This window comes from Paralichthys olivaceus, chromosome 1, assembly GCF_024713975.1.
Source record: "Paralichthys olivaceus isolate ysfri-2021 chromosome 1, ASM2471397v2, whole genome shotgun sequence".
Classification (NCBI taxonomy): Eukaryota; Metazoa; Chordata; class Actinopteri; order Pleuronectiformes; family Paralichthyidae; genus Paralichthys; species Paralichthys olivaceus.
In genome coordinates, this window is record NC_091093.1 from 28,378,089 (window position 1) to 28,400,104 (window position 22,016).

The window sequence follows — 22,016 nt, forward strand, 5'->3', positions numbered from 1 at the left end:
AGTTGCCCCTTCACATATGTAGCAGACAACAGGAGATCGACCGTGACACAAATGGTCTCTCCTACTGGAAATATATTTTTTTTGGCCATGGGTTGGAAGAGAAATGATAGAAATGTTATCAACACCCCCACTCTCTTGCTGTGTGTGCTCCAGACAATGACGAGTTCTATTCATTCATAGGCTCTGTCAAATGGACTCTACACCAGGAAGCTGGCAGAGTGATGTCTGTTTAATTTCTGGTCCAGCTGATTCGTCATTTGTGTTCTGGCATACAGCTCCTCAGAGTAATGCCTGGAGAGGTTGGTGTTTGCAGTGCATGTGTAAAAGCAGCTCATGTTTGGTAGTCAGGTCAAATCCGCGTGCCTGAATTCTGCTACATGCTGCTCTCGCAGTCAGTTTCACAACCACGGTATTTTCAATATGTTTGCAATGAAATGAGACGCATCCAGGGATGTACTCACACAGTAGTAACTGAAGACTTCCGCTTACTCTAACATCACATAAACTGTATGCAGTGTCACAGGATGTCATGTTTATTTCATGTTATAAAAACCGATACGATATTTACAGACCTGTTCACAAGCAAGCAAGTTCTTTTGAAGTCCTTGTGTTTTTTTGATGAGACTGACATTTACTGGCCTAATTCATGACCAGGCATGTAATCCTTCAGGCTCTCATCCCCAGTGTCAAGCTGACACTGAAATTATATTTTTCTGTTCTGATTGATTATCACTGCAACACAAAAATGAAGCAGCACTCATGACTGCAGACTTACTTGGTTTTCAGAATTGCTTTGTGTTTACTTGTGGTCGCAGTTTGTCCTCTGTAAAACTTTGAGGACCTTGTGACCTACAGGTTCACTTTCGACTCAGCTAGGCCTGAATACACTATAGGATTTCACAGCCACATTGGCAAACACCAACATTTAAAGACTGCAGTGAGAGGAGTGTTTTCAGAAGGTTTCTAAAAGTAGGATTCCCCGTGTGCCTGTTAAGTAAAGCAGTAAGATCTGTGAACATTGCTCGCAGCACAGATGAAAAACTTGTCCTCACATTCACTTTATAGTAGATTAGCATAAAATAAGCACCCCTTAGTATAAAATGTTATTTATTTTAATAGAATATCCATCTGCCCATCCCTTTTAAACAAGAATTGTAAGAGTTAATGAACATATTATCTTCAGAGCAGACCTTGACTGTGAAATTAATTAGACAACATAAAATTCTTATGAGGCATAAAACGCAATTTTACACATAAATACTGGGTATTGCTCAGCTGAAAGCTGGAAAATAGGCGACTTAAGGCAACAAATTAATATCGTCACAATTTTGGAGATGCTCTGGTGACAGTATAACCTCAGGACTTGGGCAGAGTGCTCACGCTTATTGAGCTGCCAAATGGGTAAATAAATTAACTTTCGTTTCACTGGGTGATGGATTGTTATTATGATGATTTTCGAAGGTACCTCTTTATACATTCTTAAAAGCAGTTGTACTCTCTTTTGGTTTATATACATCAAAACTGATAATTGAATCTGCTCTTTAGATTGCAATATGTTCACACCCCTCAGCAATTAAAAGCATTACTATTGTGCCATAGCATAATGTACAAGGAAAGAATAGAGTACAGAAAAAATATGTATAGCTGAACAAGTCAATACATTTAATAACAAACGTCCCTTTTGTTGGCAGAAGGGAGCACATACTGTAGGACTGGAATATGTATCTTAGTCAGTGTGTTAACATGCACACTTTTAATTGTACTTTTATCAGATTATTATAACTGACACAGTAAAATTGTAATTTGTTTGTGACAATTAATGTTTTGGAGACACCAGCACCAACATGGGCAGAGAAAACATCGGACCAAAACTAGTGATGTTGGTGGTGAGGTGAAACTGTCCCTTTTTTAGAAACATTTTATGGTAAAATTACGACTCCACAAACACATCACATTTTCTTTTTCTTTATAGGACCTTATTCTGAAAATATATTTCCGTTTAGTCTCTTTTTATCCCTCAAAATATGGACTATGTTGTAACTCTATGACTTTTCTTTAAAGTGCATCTTTAATCTCTTAAAATCTTACTTTCTTTTCTTTGTATTTGTTTAAAAAAATTAACCCCATACTTACACACAAAGAAAACTGAAAATCTGCATTCAACTCAAGATTTCAATTAACATATTTTTTTGTTCTAATAGTGCGTTATTGTGCTTTGTACATCCATCAAAACAAACCACAGCAAAATGCAACACAATCCAGACAACACAATCCTCCTCTTATTTTGTGCTGATAGAGAGATGACACCTGGAGAACAATCCCTACATTATGAAATCCCTCTAATCCATGTGCTTCATTCAAACTATTACCTTTTTAATCTGGTTACACACAGTAATGGGGCTGTTGAGTGCATGTTAACATACTGATCTGAGTATTGCCAATACAAATTTACAGAAATGGTAGTATTTGCAATTCAACATTTGTTTTGAAGAGTCAGTCCCTGAAGTAAAAAAAAAATCTATGGTATATTGTCAAGATGCATTTGCTGCTGTGCAATTTCTATCGCTCATGAACTGAGTACATATTTGAAGCGAGGATAGTATGCATCCTGACTGCAGTTTGTAAGCTGGGATGACCTCCTTTTCAGGTTCACATGATTTTCATGTTGAATTGTATGGGCGCCTCAGTTGGACTGGCCTCCTCCGTTTCCTCTTTTCGTGGCACATATTCGACCTCTATACTCGACTTCGTGCTGTCTTTCCCTCTGCTCCAGAGAAATAGTATTACAAGACAGAAGAGGACCACTCCGAGGAAAGAGATAAATCCCATGGTGGTGGCAATGATGAGTGTCTTTACATCAAATGGGAATAGGACTGTGGCCCGGGTCACATTAGCACCTTCGTCGCTGGGCTGGTTGGAAATAAAGGCAAATGTCTTGTTTGGCTGGTGGGGCCAATTGGGGGAGTAGCTATGCACAAAAAGGTGAGCAGCTTTGGTGTCATTGCCCGCTGCATTGCTTGCGATGCACAAGTAGGTGCCATTGTCCTGGATTTGGGCGTAACGAACCTCCAATGTGCCCTCGTTAGACACAGAAAGTCTTGACCCTGCGGTTTTGGTAGTGATGTATTCCTTCTTAGGGGAGAGCCACATTATCACAGGGACTGGGTCACCCTCAGCTTGGCAAGCGAAATGAACCGTGGTGCCCTCATCCACGTGGCTTTCTTGAACTTTATAATCCATGATCTTCGATTTCTGGCAGATGAAATAGTCAGAGGGGAGGATGTCTGGAAAGTCCTTGAATTCCTTTCCTTGCACCACCACAGGTGAAGCACACGTGGGTTGCTGTCTGTTAAAGTTGAGCCTCCACCTCCGGCGGAAGACCCAGAGCAAGCGACAGTCACAGGCCAATGGGTTGTCATATAAAGCCAGGGTCTCCAGGTTTCCCACTGAGTGAAAGACAGACTCCTCCAGGGTGCTCAAGCTATTGCTGGATACATTGAGAACACGGAGGTGGTTGAGTCCTCGGAAAGAATAGGGCTCAATGGCAGTTAATCTTCCACCAGCCAAATGAAACGCCTGCAGCTTCTGTAGATTTAACAGTTGGTTGCCTTCCACAGTTTGAATGGGATTGAAAGACAAATTCAGAAACCGAAGATATCTTAGGTGACTGATGGCTTGGTAGGGGATGGCAGTCAGATTGCAGTTTGTGATTGACAGTGATGTAAGGTTGAGTCCAAACAAGCATTTTGGGGTCATGGAATCCAGGGTGGGCATATGAGAAATCTCCAGCACTCTGAGCCGATACAGCCTCTTAAAGGAGTAATCCCTCATGACAGTGACGTTCAGATAACGTAATCGAAGTGACAACAGGTTATGCAGATGGCTCAGGGCATCAGTGGGCACTGAGGCCAGATTGCATCCCTCAATGTTGAGGCTTTCAAGGTTGCTTAGGCCATGAAATGATCGGGGTGAGATAAACACCAGGTCATTGTCACCAACTTCCAGAGCCCTCAGGTTGTACAGCTCCTGGAACATATAGTCGAGCAGAATGACAATTTTGTTCTCACTAATATCCAGCTGCGTGAGGTTGGTCAGGCCTGTGAACACACCCAGCTGAATCAGCTTCAGCTGGTTGTTGCGCAAACCTAGAGTTCGAAGGTTCATGAGGTTGCTGAAGGCTCCAGGCTCAATGGACGAGATTGTATTTTCATTAAGTTGCAGCTCTTCCAGCTGAGGGTAATTAATGAACTCTTCGGGCCCCAGAGTCTTCAGACGGTTCTTGCTGAGGTCCAGCTGCTTCGTTTCAGTGGGGATGCCCTCAGGTAGCGTTGCCAGTCTCCGTCGATGGCACACAACTGAACGCTCCTGACCATTGCAGTCACATCGGGAGGGGCAACCGGTGGTGGAGCCAGAGAGGACGGTGCCCAGCATCAGGATCAGGATTGGCTGCCAGCATGCCATCAAGTAGCTGTGCCCTCCTGCCTCCCCAGACACCATCCTACTGCTTACCTGTGGAGACAGAGGGAAAAAAAAAGATGGGTTGATACTTTGGAATGGTGACCCAGAAATTGCTTTGACAATTGACAGAACAACAACAACAACATTGTATAAGACAGCAGACAGAAAAACCAGAACATGTTTTTGTCTTTCGTTTCCAATGAAAGAAAATAGCAGCAAAGCAGGATTACTTTGAGCCCTTTCATCACATTTCGAAAAAAAAAAACTATTTCCCTTGTTTCTGTAAACCATCAGAAAGAGATAAGCCACCTTTCCCCTTTTGGTGGATAAAATTTAATTATGGTGACTTTCCTCACAAGTAATGAATTCAGCCAATCAATACCAGGGCTCTGTCACACAATATGACCACCCTGCTGGGTGTCTGTCTTGTGACTGGATTGAAGACAATTCCTGCCAGAAACTGTGACACATCGTCTCCGCTCACACAAACCAGTTTTAATTAGCAGCCAAAAATGCCTTTGTTGACGTTCAAATGTCTCCCTGAAACATTTGAAATCTTAACGCATCCCATCCCGTGCTTAGCTGTTGACCTTGCAGTGATATACTGTAAAACAGAGATTGCTGCCAAGTGGTGATAAATGGAGACGGGGGGAACTTTAAACCCCTATTTGATTTTGACTCAGGGGCACTGTAACTTGCTAAAACCTTCAAGCTCGACTTCCCACATCAATCATGTGATTTAAGTCACAGCTTTATCAGCGGGACACACTCTTAAGAAGCCTCATGAAAAGTAAGAGAAATGATACTGTGATTTGTCTTTATTGCAAAAACTGGCTTCACTGCTGCTTTGTTTTCATAATGTCAACTTAGACTTGGCTAATGATTAATGTTCTTACTCAGACTTTTTTATCTGAACACAAGAGCATATAAATGCCTTGAATTGTTAAACGGGAACCAAACATTAATGTATTTTAGAAAAGATCAATATGAATGTACGTATGCATGTGTTTATTCATGTACATATGTGTGTGTACATGTACAGCTGAAATTAAAAACCAATAGTGACGAGTGGCAGCGAAAGATTTCTGATACCAATGTATTAAATGTATTTAGAGTAAAAAACGTCGTTATTAAACTCTTGTTTAATAGTTTAACCATATACTTTATTGTGAATATTAATGTAATAATTTAAAAAAAACTCAAACACAACATAATAAATTATTTTTTAAATATAAACATAAATGCCAATTTTTTCTGCAATGTCTATTCTGTAAAATCAAAGTTTTCCTGTCGGCACATATTGGCTGACATCGGCCAATATCATTAGCCAACTGATAAATCTGTCTGGCTCTACTATGGTACATTTGTAGTAAATTGCATTTTGAGAGGGTTATATTGTCTCTGTCCAAATATAACACTGTCTTCTGGCATCGAAAAATGGATTCTTGTTTAATATTTGTAAGATCGCTCCAAATTATCTGTGCGATGCTTTTTAGAATAATTCTTGCTGTCTTTCTGTTGTTCATGCTGTAGGTTTAAAAACACTGATGAACCTGTTTGGGAAGATGAGGATCATTCTCCTTTTTATTGGTCGACCTGAAATTAAAAGACAGTTTTTATTGAATTAAAGTCACGGGAAGGCGACAGCTTGGATTCTCGTCTGAGTAACAGCGAGGCAGCTTCCATCTTCACTTCCACCAGAGCTGGTAATTTCTGTTGGCTGCTTCTGTCAGACATGTGGTGTGTCAGTCCACTGTGTGCATCGAGCATCGGAAAAAAAAACAATTGTCAGAATGAAAACTCAAGTGCGATTGCGTGAATTTAAAAAGTACCTAGTATTAAAAAACAAAAATCCCCATAGTGTTATTTGTATAGCGCCAAATCATAATATACATTATCTCAAGGCACCTTACATAGAAGGTCAGGACCTTAAAATCATATTAAATATAGAGAAACCCAACAGTTCCCACAAGATCTGTTGTGACAGAGGCTAAACCCCTGGTAAAATGAGCTATTGCCAAGATACTGAAAGCAGGTGACATGTTTATCTGTTTGACACTGTGCGATTTTATACTGTCGAATCAGGACTAAGAATGAAGCTGAGGTGCACTGATGTCATTGCTAATCGGAAACAAGCAAATGCAAATCCACTGGTGAGTTACCGGAGTACCATGCATGATTTATGATATTCAGGGGTACTATCTGTGTAATCTGGCCTCACAGCCCAGTTCTACTCATCATATCACCACCTCGTTTCGACCTTGAGCTCAAATTTGAAAAAAAAACCCAACAAGTTCCCAGACAACCTCTCAATTACATTAGCAAAGTACTTCATATTTTTGTCTTAGTTTCTACCCTGATTCCTTCTCTTATGAAAGCATTGTGGACAGGAGGAAAACAAGTGGACAAGCCCTTTCTCCTCTTCCCCTCTATGACTGTTCACATTTCCGTGGACCTCTCACCCTGTCACCGTCTCATCTCAAAAACATGTCTTGGCTCACCATTAGTCTCTCGTTGCCTTGAATCTCTGTGTCTCCTCTCTCATGATGCTGTGTGGTTTGATACGGAGCAAACCGAGAAGGAGGTGTGCAGCGTTAATGGGTCACTGAATATCTGCAAGCAGCACGCAGACAAATGAGCGATATGCATCAGTGCTTTCAGGCCTCAAGTTATTGTCAAATACCTTTATTGTGCAGCATAACGTTTGTTGGACTGTTGGGAATTTACATGAAAAACTGCTGAATGAAAATAATGATTTGTGCATCATTTCCAGACGGGGTAGCAGACAATTATTGGAGTCAATGAGAAATTACTTTGACTTGAAAATAACCAATTCTTATTTAGAAATACAAAGATGTATCACCACTTGCAAACTAATGCACATTGTTGGTCATTCCCTCATAAACTGTGAACACTGTTTGTCTGTCGTGTTCCTGTTGGACAGTTCCAGCTTGTGACCACTGTCATGAATCATCAGTGCAGCTGTAGCCCTCAGATTTCTCCCCCCTTGATATATTGAATAGTTCAGCTTTTTGTTTTGATCGATGTGCCTGCAGTTTGGACACAGGAGATTTGTCTTTGTTTTCTCTCTTTTATTGCTGACTAAATGTTGCTTTTTGGGATTCAATAATATGACCCAGCTTTTGCTACAGTGAGTAATTCTGATAAAAAATTAAAGTATGGCTTTTTTTGCTAGCAGTCAGTGTTTGGGGAAGTAGAGAAAACTGTTTTGTCTTTGTTGAATTGTTCTGCACATTCCAAGTATCTCCTTAAATGAGACATGCTCTAATGTTCAGAAAAACATAACTTTCTTCATACTGTCCATTGCTGCAGCTCCTCCTTTCAGCCTCTGTCTGAAATGCTTGTTTTAGCTCCCGTGTCTTTAAGCCCCCCCTGCCAATAAAGTCCAGTCTGCTCTGATTGGCCAGCTGGCCTACTCTGTTGTGATCGGTCAACTGCTTCCGGAAATGTTGGACCTCTCACTTTACCTGGCTTTTTGTAGGGGGCGGGGCGGACCAGACTAGCAGCTAGAAGGCAAATGTGGAGCATTGTAAGGACATGTGACATCACAATACCCAGGAAGTATGGGATGGACATGATGAATTTTTAATTTGCAATCGTACATTCACAAAAATAACCACATAACACACTAGAGAAAAAGCATCATATCTCCTTTAAGCAAGTCAGACATACACAATCCATAACTTCTGTTGTGCACCCCCCCCCATGTTTGAGTGAAGCTTTAATTTCTGCAGCAGGCTCATTACCACCACCCTTCTTATACATATGTTGTTGTTCAGTGGCAAACGCATCCCAAAGAGCTTTTAATCATCCTGCGACTGCCTCAGATATCGTGAGGATGAAACAACAAGGAAGCCACAGAGTGACAAAGTTAATATGTATAAGATTTAAGAGATGACGATTTGCTTCCACTGGTCTGTTTGTGTGGGCAGCATTGAAGTGACAATGTTTGTGTGAGATCAGAGAAGTCTTTGAAATTATCCAGAGCTTCTTGAAAGGGACAGAACTACACCTGCACTAAAGAATATTTAAAAAGCAAAACATTTTCACCGAGTAATTAAATCATCAACATCAGAATGTTACATCTTACGTCTGTTCATTTTCTTAGGAAGTCAAAATAAAATGTTCATGTTTGGCCTCTAATTAACTGCAAGCACGATGGGCATAGAAATATACACATCCAGACATGCAGCAGCTTTACATACTAACGTTAATAATAGAACAAATCAACAGCAATGTGATTATGTTGGAATGAATACTTCTTGGGTGAACACAGATATGTAGCAGAGGTTGCCAGCTCATCTACATCATCCTGAAGAGAAAGCAGTCAGATATGAGAAATCCAATGAAAACAAATCCTCCATGAAAGCCTAAGATAAAGGTAAAAACCCCTGCAAATCTAAGAAGGAAACTGATGTGAGAATCCACCATGCCAGGATCAAATGTTAGGAGAAGGACAAAATGGTTCAGGGCATGTGAGCGACTCCTGCTGAGATGCAGGAACACACCTGCATGGGATCAGCGAGTTCTCCACATCTTTATTTTATTTATTTTTTGACAGCGATATCCTCCAGTCATCAGGGCGCTCAGCCAGAGAGGCATGCAGTTTTGCCTTGAGAAGTTAGTGGAGCCGAAGATGCCCACTTTCATATGTGTTTTGTAGGAGATAAGTGTCAAGAGAAGACCTGAGGATGCTGGATAATTAAGATGATTATTTTGGAGGACACATATATCCATAGAAGGCTTTTCTTTTCTGTTTTGAAGGAAAGAGATGTTCCAAGCAATAAATTCTCATACCGTAGCTTTCTAACAGTCTACTTGAAAACAAAAGGGCCAGACAGGGATGCTTATAATTTTTAAAGTGGCAACTGAATGACTCCAAACCTACTCAAAACACCTCATGGCTCATAATCCAGGATGACAAGTGTTAGAGAGCCAAACAATTAGAGTCCGACATAATTACATCACTGTTAAACTGTTTTCTCATTGAAATTCGCCCTCTGGAGTGTTTTTTTTTTTTTGGTGTGTTGAGTTTGCACGTTCTCCTCTTGTCTGTGTGGGTTTTTGAGCCTCTTCCCATTGTCCAAAATCATGCACATCGTGGGTTTGGTTACTGAGAGTGCGAATGTGGGTGTGAAGGGTGTGTCTCTGTACGTCTGCCCTTTGAGACGCTGGTGACCACTTCTGGGTGAACACCACCTCTCGTCCAATGTCAGACCCGTAAAGGACATAACGTTATAGTTAATGGATGGATGGAACCAGCTGTTTGGCCATAACTGTCAAAACTCTTTAGCCAAATGTTTAGTATTGACTTTGGAGAATCTTGAGTTGATGCAAAGTATATAGAAATGAATAAGTGAAGCCTAAGTGTTTTTCTTCAACAAATAATGAAGCACTGCGAGACAGTTTGAAAGAATTCCCGAGAGGAATGGTCTCAAAGATGTAACATGGAGTGCTAAACCATTCTCCACCTAAACATCACCAACAACTGTGGTTAATGCAACTGAAAATAACAGTTTCCGTTATTGCTTTCCATTTGACTGTGTCTGTCTCTAAGTACCTTTTTACTGCGCTGACTGAAAAAGCATCCATCCATGTGTCAGATATAAGAGCTGTGAGTGGTGGAGGCTGGCCAAGCAGGTCATTGGCTTATATGGTGATGTAATATAATATTTACTTAAACGCAAAACTGAACCTGTTCGTATCATCGCATGAAAAGATTTCTATTTTTTTAATGTTGAAGTAATAATACGTTTAGATCTGAAATTGTTTCAAATATGTTCAAATGTTTATAGGACTTAATTTATTTATTGCTACTTTGAAATGAACATTTTAAGAGTTGTATAGTTGCATAGTTTGTAATGTGATAAAACTACAAACAAACTAACATTGAACTGATAACTGATAGCATAGAAACACCAAACTTTATCACAGTACATTCTCTATGGACCCTCCTAGAGTGTGGTTATCCACTGGGTCAGACCAGGTTCAGACAAATGTATTGAGATACTATTCGGGGTCGGGTCGAGTTCGGCTATGTTGGCTCTACTTGTTTTTTCACACTGCACGTGAAAACATTGGGCTTGCGATGGGTTTGGACACACAAAACAGAAAGCCTGTCGGGTTCAGGTTGGACTCAACCTAGATTTTACTCTGGCCCAGTTGGGTTCAAGCATAACATTGCAGCGCAAAGTGCCCTCTAATAGAAGAGGTTTTCATTTTGCTAGCCTCTACTAGGCTTCTCCACCTTATCTCCAAGTATTGGGAGGTGAAACTTATTATTGACATGGATCTTAAATGAACTTTAAACATTGAGCAGTGAAACCCATTTTACTTCTCATCTTTTTGAAATGTAATTGTTCATGTTTTACTCCTGTGGGGCATTGACCCCTCATGCTGACATTGTAAGCACCTCTACATGAGCAGCACCATGTTCAAAGTCATGCCAATAGTGATGGTCAGTAGCAAGTCAGTAAGAACTGTATTTTTTTTCTTAACCTCTATGAAATGGAAATGATCTGCTTCAAGTTCAGAGTGCCCCTCTCATCCTCTCACTGGACAAGAGTAACCTAATCATCTTTGATCCTCCATTTTCACTCGTGCAGCTAAAACAATTCAATGGACCCTTTTTCTGTGTAAAACATCTGAAAAACATCAGTTGACCATTAACAGCCACATTTCTAGTAATGACTTAGTCCCCTGGCATCACTATCCCCTGTATTTTTATCTTTTCACGTCGGTTTTATATACATATCACAGATCGCAAATTTGTCTTTGGGGGCTTTACAATCTCTAGCATCTGACACCGTGTATCCTTACACCCTTGAAATTATACGAAGAGACCTCTTTCCCGGAAGATATTTGTCTGCTGTGAAAACGGCCCATTATTATTCCCTGGAGTAACACAAGATAAGCTAAGTGATGTGGATCACTGCGAAAACAAGCGTACTGTAAGCGAGAGACAGAGCACCACAGTGGCAGTCACAGAAAACATTACAAAACAAAACAAGATAAACATAAATGTGATGCACATCAGCCAAACAACAAGAGAAGGCAGCATAAGACTGACTACACAGCTCCGTTAACGTCTCAGCCACAGACCGACACACTCACAGACACAACTAGACTACATTTGGGTCAATGTGCCACAACAAAATTAAAACATGTCCCACAATGCTTTTCCAATTGCTCACGCTGTACTGACTTCAGCTGCTGTTGTCAGACATCTTGCAGTGTATTTTTATTTTTGATGGCTGGTCTAAACCTTAAAGAGAGAGTCTGTGTTCCTGTACTTTGAGAGGACCATTTTAAGCATTGACCCTAAAGAGTGAGGACATTTTGACCGGTCTTCACTTTTTCAATGGGCTGTTTGAAGGTTAAGACTATGTTTTAGGGTAAGGGTTAATATTTAGTTGTGATGGTAAGGAGCTATGGAATGCATTATGTCAATGAGTGTCCTCACAACTGTAGACAGATGTGTGTGTGTCCTCAAAGTTCAAAATTACCAATACACCACAAATACATGCAGTTTGGCTGCAAACAGCACAGATATGGCCTGGAGCCCCTGCCATGTGTGCAGACTCTGTCTGACAAGATTATATGTTTGCATCTCAGAAATGAAGAACTGCAATGCTGTATAATAATAAAAGCAAACTCTTGAAAAATATGTACTCTTAGTAAGTAAAGGTTTTGGTTTAAGTCGAGGGTTAGAGACTTGTGCAAAAACAAAAGGAAAGAGAGGAATCCAAAGCACTTTGAGTTCTCAGCTGACACCTACATGTCACGCCCCAAAGAAGACCCCTGCTGAAAAGTGTGGGTGTCAGCCATGCTGGAATAAAAGCTTTTCACTACGCACAGAACTCTGAGTGCCCTGGATTTCTCAATCTTCATCTGTATTGTGTGTTGAATGTATGGTAATGGAAAAGTAAGCGCCTAGCTTGATTGCATTTGTTTTTTCAAAAATGAGCAAATTTACTACTGTTCATCTCAAAATGTAAGTTGTCACAGTAATAATCAAGTGTGAGATTAAGTGCTATCTATAGAGAACTGGTTACGAGGTGTTACTATTACCTCGTTTCTGTAGCTGGATCAGCTGGGATATAAAATGTTGAGGAATATTGTTTATTAGATTTAAGATGATATTGATTATTTGGATTTGGTGACGAGAGAGAGAGAGTTACATGAAGATGGGTTTGATATTCCCAATCAGGATTTTCATGACACCTACCTAAAAGCACATAAACCCGTAAAGAAAACTTTGAACATTTAGTATTTTCTAACCTCCCACTTTGCAAATGTCAGATGACCTGTGAGCTTTTATTTTTCAAGGATCCTTTTTTAACTTATAAATCAATGGCAGAATTGTAGAATTGACTTGACTTTACGTTTGATAGTAATAATGCATTGAGCAATTTTGGCCAGCCATTCAAGAAAATATAGACTTGAAGACAAGGCCATAGTCTTAAGAGCCTTTTAAGTACTATAACATTCTTTTAACTCATTCAGTATGCGGCTCTTTGCCCAGCCGTGTGAGAAAATAGTCCTAAAATTCATTGTAGCACTGGTTGTGTCTTTTATTTTCTGGGTCTCCTCCAGGATTGACTGTCTTTACCAGGCACTCGAGACTCGACAAAAGAGGCCGGCTACTCTGCTATTTCACACTGGGCAGGTAGCGTGCAATCAGAGTGTGGGAGCTTCAGAGCTGAGAGCAGCTGCCCACAGATTTATATGGGGGGTAAGCAAAAGCTGGAGTGACTCACCCGGACAAACTGGTGAACCAAAACAATTAATTGGAAGAAGCTGCAGACTGGACCATTCAGCCTCTGAGATGGTTAGTGCTTACAGCCCTTTTGAGAGTCATTTGATTCAATGATAATGTGGAAAATGTTGCTTAATGTAGATTTGATTTGTCAATACAAAGAGATTTATTTAAATATGTCTTTAGACAAGTGATGTGCAATTTGTCTTTAAAATAGTTCCTTTCTATTAATTTCCATAATTTGTTTTATTATACTGGGATGTAATTAAAAACATGACTGGCATTTTTGCATCCTGTTTGAATGACTAATAACATTAGTCAGATTTGTGACAACGTGCATTAACACAACTAAATGATCCTGATGCATGAAGGAAACCTCAAAAAATAGGTAGTGGAATGAAGCTGCACTATACTAAGCCTGCTACACAGTATTGCCATGTAGATCTGTTTCTTGGTTCATTGACAAGGTCTAACAATAATACCACAGAAGAGGCTCTCTGCCTCATTAACACCCATTCCTCTTGAAAGTCAAGTAGGATAAGCTGGAAATTACACAAACCTTTATCCCCTACTCACCATCGGGGAATTTAAGATGTTTTGGACTACAAATGAAAAGAAAGCGCTAAATGCCATGCTAAAGTCAATTTTACCTCAGACAAGCCTCTTACAGCCCTCCAAAGAAAGCACAATGGGAGATTTTGAGAGTTTCACACCAGATCACTGCACCAGCTACAGTACATGAATTTAGAGTGGCTAGGTATGTAAATACTGCTGCCCGAATTTCGAGTCATTCTCCATACACAGGAAGCCATATTATTCATTGTATGTGTTTTTATTTTAAATCCCCCAGTCTGCCTGGTGTTTCAATTCCTCCACAGGCCAGAGTAGAGCTGATGATCATAATCTCATATCCCAATAGATGTCATTTCATATTTTCTGCAAAGACAGATATTAAATTGCAACAAGGGCCATTATCTCCCTCCATCTTCATTATTCTGTGCCATATGGTGTGTAGCGGGCAAACGCATCCTTCAATTTGTGAGTTTGTTCTCAGCACTCTACTTTTGTGGCTCTCACTCGAAGACTTCACACTGTTTGATATGATTCTCGATGGTAAACGAGGTTACCAGTGTTTGGATCTGCTGTGGGTTCTGCTGTGGGGATCGGCCTGTACTTCTGAACTACAGACGTGTCATACCCAATCCACCCTGTTTCAGGCACTCTTGTTTTGTCTTGATTTAAGTCCTTTTCCTGAATTACCTCTTTATGTGTCTTATTCAGTCTTCTTTACGTTTATAGTTTAGCCTGCATGTACATTTCCTGCCTGCCTCCATGTTGTGAAGAAGAAGAAAACGAAGCTGTTGAATTTGACAATAAAAATAGCCATAATTTAACAGAATACATTTGCATACTATGAAACAATAGACATTAGGGGACACCAACAAAACAAAATCAAACAATTAAGAACAACAATAAGGACAACATATTAATTGTTCCATCAGGGATTATAACACGCTGACCACCGCTGCTCAGTTCTTTAATTAGCATATCGCTCTGTTTCCCCGTGCAGCTTTGGGGCACTCGGATCACTGCTTGGTTCATCTCATTCCATTCTATCACAAGACAATTTAAATCTGCAAAGCCTGTGGTCAAGAGAGTGCAGAAATCGACCAGGGAGGCACGGCAGGAACTGCATATTGTTATTTGAATGCACCGATCGGAATTTTTTTGAAGCTGCAACTGGCAACCCTGATGAACTGACTGACACGAGACATCTAAGCTGAGGTTCACTGCCAGACAACTTCGTCAGGCCAAGAGGGATGTTTACAGACTTGAGCCCTGCACAAGGCCAGAAACTCACTGACAAAGACGATCAGTGTCTGAAAAGCTGAAAACAGGTTTTCAGCAAAAACCCCTGCATCAGTTGCCCCTGTTACACAGGCATCCTGCTATATTGCCCTTAAGAAAAACCCCACAGTTATGGCGCCTTTGCTTGATTACTGTGAACCAAACAAGGCAGCACAATGCTGTCCCACTGTGCGATTTTTAGATAGAGTGCCTGCATTCTGGAATCAGAGGCGTGACGTGTAGCACAACAGCATCAGGCTGTTCTGTCATGCCAGCTTTCCCTTACAGAGACGTTAAGGAACCTTAAACGCTGGTGCAAAGGCAGAACAACAATGTCACTCATTCTGTAGCAAACAAAGCTCTTGCTGACAACCTAAATGTTTTCCACTGCAAATGTGAGGAGAACAAATTCCCTCCCCTCACCCACTGCAGCCCAGCGACAGCAGCCACCATCGCACCTCTGGCAACCACCATTATTCAGTCTGCAATTAAGATATGTAAAGGGGAGGAGCTGGATCTGTCAGAGACGGAAAACCAGCACAGCTCTGATCCCAGACAGTGTTTTCTCCTCCTGTCCTAAAGCCTTTGTGGACCAACTGGCTTAAATCACATGTTTGACAGATACCTGGTGTGAAGTCCCTTCGTCACTGGACTGAATGACTACAGTTGCTTTGTCATCAGAGGTCATAAAGTCCATTAAACGACTGGTTTTGGCCCATTTGACGACTGTCACAGGACACCTGCACTACACCCTGCAACACCTTGAGTGCCCAGGGGGAAATGCAGGGATCCTGTTTATGGGCTTCAGCTCGACATTAAACACCATCACTCTAGAAATCCTTTTCCCCAAAATCTCCCAGCTCACTGTATCCCCCACGTCAGGGAACCATTTAAGAGCTTTAACCTTCGGCTTTTATTGTACGTCATGCTCATTAACCTTTTTTATACCACGAATAAACCATTTTACTGAACTGCAAATGTGCTTGTTGTTCAGTCATATCCAGCTTCCAAGGCAAAGGCAATGATTGACAATAAAAGCCAAAGGTTTAAGTTTTTTATTTAACGTGTCTGAGGCTGAGAAATAAAGATTTTTAGAGAGCCCTCAGGAACACTGCTCAGGTTTTAAAATGTTTCTTTCAGGGGCACCTCAAGTCTTACTGAATTAGGAGACACCCCTCAGCTCTGCTCCCCATCACAATATCCAACATATTTCCTCAGACCTGAAGCGGAGCACAAACATCAACACCGTCCTTAAAAAGGCTGAGCCGAGGATGTATTTTCCATGGCAACTGAGGAAGTGTGGTCTGCCACAGGAGCTGTAGAGACAGTTCTACAATGCAGTCATCGAATCCACCCTGCACATCAATCACGGTTCGGAGCAGCCACCAAAAGGGATAACCGACAGCACGAGCTGTAAGGACAGCAGAAAAAAGTCATTGGTGTTCCTCTGCTCACCCTCAAGGACTTGTACTCTTTAAAAAGCAGGAAATGGGCAGAAAAAAACCGTGGAGCTTCCTCACACCACGGACACAATCTATGTCAACTCCCTCCCTCCTGCAGGCACACACAGAACCCTGTGCACCAGTGCTGCCAAGAACAGGAGCGGTTTCTTTACTGATGTCATCAACATCATAAATAACTGTCCAGTATCATCTACTACATCTAGTTACTTTAGTTAGTTATTTTAACCTATTGTATAAACACAATTTATTCTCGAAATGATGCTTATTATTATAATTTGCTGTACCACACACTTGCATGCACGATTTGTATATTTTGTGTTTGATCTCATCTGAATATTGTGTATTGTCTGTAACTTGTCTTTTATATTGTGTGTATTGCTGGAGAGAAATTGCTGGAACTGAATTCATTGTGTTTTGTGAACATACTTGGCCAATAAATCTGATTCTGATTCCATAGGCTTAATTGGTTCATTGGGTCTTGTTGGGTTTAACAAAGTGTGACATGCTCTGTTCTTAACCCTCAACAAGAGTAAAGGATAAACTACAAAAACAAACCCCCTATTAACAGGGGAAATATTATAGAAACCTCAGAGAGAGACACATGTGAGGGATCCCTCTCTCAGGACGGACAAAAATGCAATAGATGCTGCGTGTAGCTCAACGCATCAACAAAATTACACTGTTTACAACGTTGATTAGAAGAAACCGTTTTTAACATAATGGAAAAGTGCGTCGATGTTTAAAGTATTTATACGTAAGAAAATGTCTGATAGAGATGAAGGGAGCAGCAGTGACATATGAATTGAGGAGTTATTGTCAGTAATGGTAGAACATGTGAGAAGGCGTATTGTATATTAAGCAGTCTTGTTGTATTCATAGTACACGATCAGCTGCCACCACGATCAGGATCCACCAACCACCATCTGGATCCACCATCATGAGAATACGGGGCAATGATTCATTATGACTAGACCACTGTTGTTAGATGTACAAATAAAACCAGCCAAGCAAATCGAAGGGATGAACAGAGGGGAGACAGTGGACATGTCCTCTCTAATCAGTTCTAGTGAACTATATTACCATAGGCACTGCTATTCTGTCCTAGAGCTTGAGGCCAGTGAGCATGAACAACAGGCAACCTCGGTCCTGCATCCCACTATAGCCCCTGACGGTCTCATATTTAGCATAAAGCTGTTATCATTAAATTTAAATGAGGAAGGCTGCTACAGAGCAGCATAACCGTGACCTTCTAAATACATTTGTGGAGCGCAGATTTGAGTATCCTGTGACAGATCTGCCTCCGCCCGTCACCTCGCCATCCAGCAGACACTGTGTAAACACATGGCCCGGCAGTCTACACCACAATCTCTTTCACCATTTCCTCTTCAAGGTGGCTGATGTTATCCATTATGTGGCAGTGTCGTGATTCCAGATGGATCTTGTTTCAGAAAAGGAAAAGGCTTTAATAGCAACACCCGAGATGTTTCCTGGCCGGGTTAATGCAGTGCTTCTTTCTGGGCCATCACAAATGCTCTGTTATATCTCGGGCTGCCCTGATTTGTAGCTGTAAATAAAACAGGCTACAGTTGGCACCCAAAATTAAAGATGAGAAAAATAAACCATAATAGACCCTACACAGATTTCTGATGTAGGGTGAGAATCATGGTCGCTCACGTTGAGCATACACAGTGAGCTCTGAAACAAATCTAGCTACGCTCACAATACAAAGCCACACATGACCTTAATTTTATCACACAAATGTCTTTCTTGAATGTAGTTACAAGTTATACTGATTGTAACTTCCTCTACAACGTGGGATTTAACTATTATTCTCCCTGAACTGGAAGAAGGAAAAAAATAAATAAAAACATCACCTCCGGCTTTGATGATCCCCATTTCATCCTACTGTGAGAAAATTGTCTATTGTTCAGTATTTTGTATAGACCACTGCATCACAGAATATTAAGCATATGACAGCATGGGGCAAAGCTCTGTGGAAAAAACACATCAGTCCTGCTTTAGTTGTGTTGAGCTGTTCTGTTTGTTATAGACTGAATCTTCCGGCCGTTATTTGTGTGTGTGTGGTTTGCGTTTGTAATTGTACTGGTACTCCTAATAGTATAGTACAAGTAGTTTTATATAGATTGACAATTGAGATCAAATGTATGATTTAAATAACTTGATTTATTCAGCTCACCTTATTCTTATTCTTATGTCCTGAGGTGTTTAGCAAAAATACTTTGAGATGCTCTCAGTTCCTTGTACCCACTGGACAAAAGTCAGCCTGGTATGCAGCCGTCACGTGTTACCAGTTCCTCTAATCCATTTTCATATATGAAAAAATACTGTCCTGATTTGCCCTCGCACACACCACACACAGCACACAACCTGACATTGTTCACACCTACTGGAGATATTCCATTTTGTTTAGGCGAGTGGAGGTGCCTGGGTAGAGCGTGCAGAAGGCAGCAGCGATTCGTCATTAACACGTCCACTGGCTCGCTGTGAATTCTCCAGACGGATTCAGATTCTCCAGGTTCACACATCGGTTCAATAAGACATTACAGAGACGTTATACAATGAAGCTGGGAGGGTGGAATCTGTTTAATGTCCTGTTCAGATGTTTCAGATATTAACATTCACTCATGCATCTCATCTGGCTAATGGCTAGAAAAGTTCAGGGTTGCAGTGCATGTGTGAAATCAGCTTTAGCTAAACATGTTCTCACTGATCTCATGGAGCATTGATGAAAAAGGTGTAAAAAATCAGTGGAGAACATTAAAGGTGCCGTAATCAAATGATATTAGTCTAGAAACTAATATTAGGTGCAAAGGGTGACACGAAGGCTCATCACTTGAAAGTGCAGTTCCCCTTTATATACTTTAATTATTTTCGTTTCTCTATTTTGGTTCAGCATCCCTGCTCTGATCAGCATAATTCCCAGCTACAGCAGGCAGCTTTAATAAACCCACTGGATTCTATCTGCAGACTTTACATTAAGTTGAAGAACACGTAGCTTTTAGCAGCTAAACAACCAGGTATTCAGAAGGTGGAGCTGACCAAAGAGGAGCTAAAAGGGGGGGGGGAATCAGATTCATGTTTATCATGGAAAATACAATTATTCCAATTGGAAGCTAATGTTGCTCTGGATCTGTTGAGTGTGTAGATGGGTAACTGCTAAAGAAACATCACACCCTCTACATGGTGATAATGTACGTGCTGATGTTTAGTTAGACCCTCGTTGGCTTCTGTAAATGCTATTTCTTCTGCCTAGTTCTGCCCTAGTTGCCAAAAAAGAAAGAAAAAACCCCCCGTCAAATCAATGTTAAGTTAATTAAACTGCAGTAAAGGGGGTGAATGTATTCCCCAGTCTTGATATACAGATGTAATTTGTGCATAAATGCTGCAAATATACAACTGAACAAACCGAGGGAACTCATTCTGACAATATGTAGATTGCTGAAAACAGTTTGCCCTTCAACAATAACAGTTTTAATCAGTTGTTCACCAGATGTAAACATAAATTCCATTCATAAAAAAAGCTCATTTCAGTTCGTTGAAATTGTGTTTAAATGCTTTGTAGCGACAGACGTGCACACACAGCGACACGCATCAATAACTACAGCATAGAAATGAAAAAAAAAAAAAAAACCCAATAACGATTCCTATCAGCCGTCATAACCTGAGAACAGGGGTCCAATTAAAATCTTTGTACAAATCATAAAGCCTTGATGTGAAGAGCAGACCCTTCACTTAGAAGAGTGCTGGGGGGTCGGTGGCTGGCAGAGGTTGTTACTGCACTGTTAAAAAACGGAGAGGAAGAGTCCCCTCATAGCCGTCTGCCAACTGGAGCGTTGCAGCCATGATTAGGAAGATGCAAATACATCAGGCGATGGAAATTAAAGTATGAGAGATCGCTTATTTGTCTTGCATAAATTATTATACAAAGTCACCCATCCTCCCCACCACCACCACCACCCATTTACCTAACCTGTGGCAAATCTGAGACCTGCATCGGGTGCCACCGTGTATATAGCCAATGGCACAAAGCTGCTGAGAATGAATAAGTGTGAATGTGGAGAAGTTTACTGGTCTTTAAAAGAACATGAATGTTAATGAGGGAAGATTAGGGAAGCAACAACAACACTCGGGGGAGAAACACAGAACAGACTCTCTCCTGCTCAGCCTCACACCTTCGGCTGTGGTATCAAAAGGTATAGGACATATGTGTGTTTGCATGCTTTCATGCACACACATACAATATCATATTTACAGTGAGTGCCTGCATTCATGTGCATCATGAAAAATATCTGTGCTAACATAATGCACATTCAAATATCATACAAACACAATGTGTATGTATGTGTGTGTGTGTGTGTCCCATCAGCACAAACCAGATTTCATAGCACACAGCAGAATGAAACCCATCTGGATGACAAAGCACAAATAAGATCTGGGTCCCTCTTCAGTAAATAATTCTTCTTCTCCCTCTTTCCCATTTGCTTATGTTACACAATTTTACTCTTGACATTAATTTGCTCCCTTGTGATCCCCTGGCCCCACCACTGCACCATAATAAATCTGATCCTGTGCCTCACTTCTCAAAGCCCACCATAGAGACTGAGTACTTACCAGGACTGTCATGCGGAGAATTCTAATTCAGGCAGCTCCATGTTGCCAAGGAAATTCAAAATGCCTCCGAAAGCATGGAGACAGGGATGCAGGATTCCAGGCAGGGTAGATTCAGATGGGAAAGAGGGATATTTGCAGCGACGAGAATCCCTTGTCTTAGGGGCATTTGAGAAATGCCTCTGTCCTCTCCAGATGCGCTAAATCCGGCTGCACTGATAGGCTGACATGTAAACACACAGGCGGCTCTGCTGGCTCACACAGGCTCACATACATGCTGCACCTAGCAGAGACGGAGAGGCAGAGGGAGGGGCAGCTGATGAGAGAGGTGGAGGGAGGAGCTGCAGTGCACTGAGAGTATGAGCGGCACAGAGCACAGGCGGCGAGGGGAGTTGAAAAGAAATATGCTCTGATTGCGCTGGCAGCATCTTCTGATTTTTGTTTACTGTACAGTTCCTGTTTACGGAGGGATAGGAGTGATCTGGTTTGCTGGAATACAGGCTGCGGCGAGGAAAACAATCAGTGGCGTGTGTGTGCGTGTGTGTGATAGAGTAAAGGAGGCTAGAGAGGGAGAAGTATAAACATGCAAATAACGCAGAGGGATGAAGATGAGCAGAAAAGTGAAGGCAGGGGGGTTATGAAGGGGAGGAGAGATTAAACTGCACTGGGATGGAGAAAATGAAATTCAGCTGCTGCAGCATGCAAATCTTCGCTGGTAATGAGAGGCAGTTTAACCCCGAGGATGGATGAGAACTTATTCTGTTTTTTAAGATCATTCCCAGAGTTGAGGATTAACGTCATCCATAGTGCAAAAGTGAGGTGATCATCCAACTCACCTT

At 41.2% G+C, this 22,016-nt stretch overlaps 1 protein-coding gene across 1 annotated transcript; it reads right to left on the reverse strand.

Annotated features, from left to right (window-relative positions):
- Positions 1-519: 519 nt before the first annotated feature.
- lingo1b (leucine rich repeat and Ig domain containing 1b) lies at positions 520-21,513 on the reverse strand. The gene is made up of 2 exons (XM_020099394.2): positions 21,181-21,513; positions 520-4,509 (listed from the first exon to the last, which is right to left on the reverse strand). Exons 1-2 carry the CDS (start codon positions 21,190-21,192, stop codon positions 2,650-2,652), a joined length of 1,872 nt encoding a protein of 623 aa, XP_019954953.2. The 5' UTR covers positions 21,193-21,513; the 3' UTR covers positions 520-2,649.
- Positions 21,514-22,016: the final 503 nt, after the last annotated feature.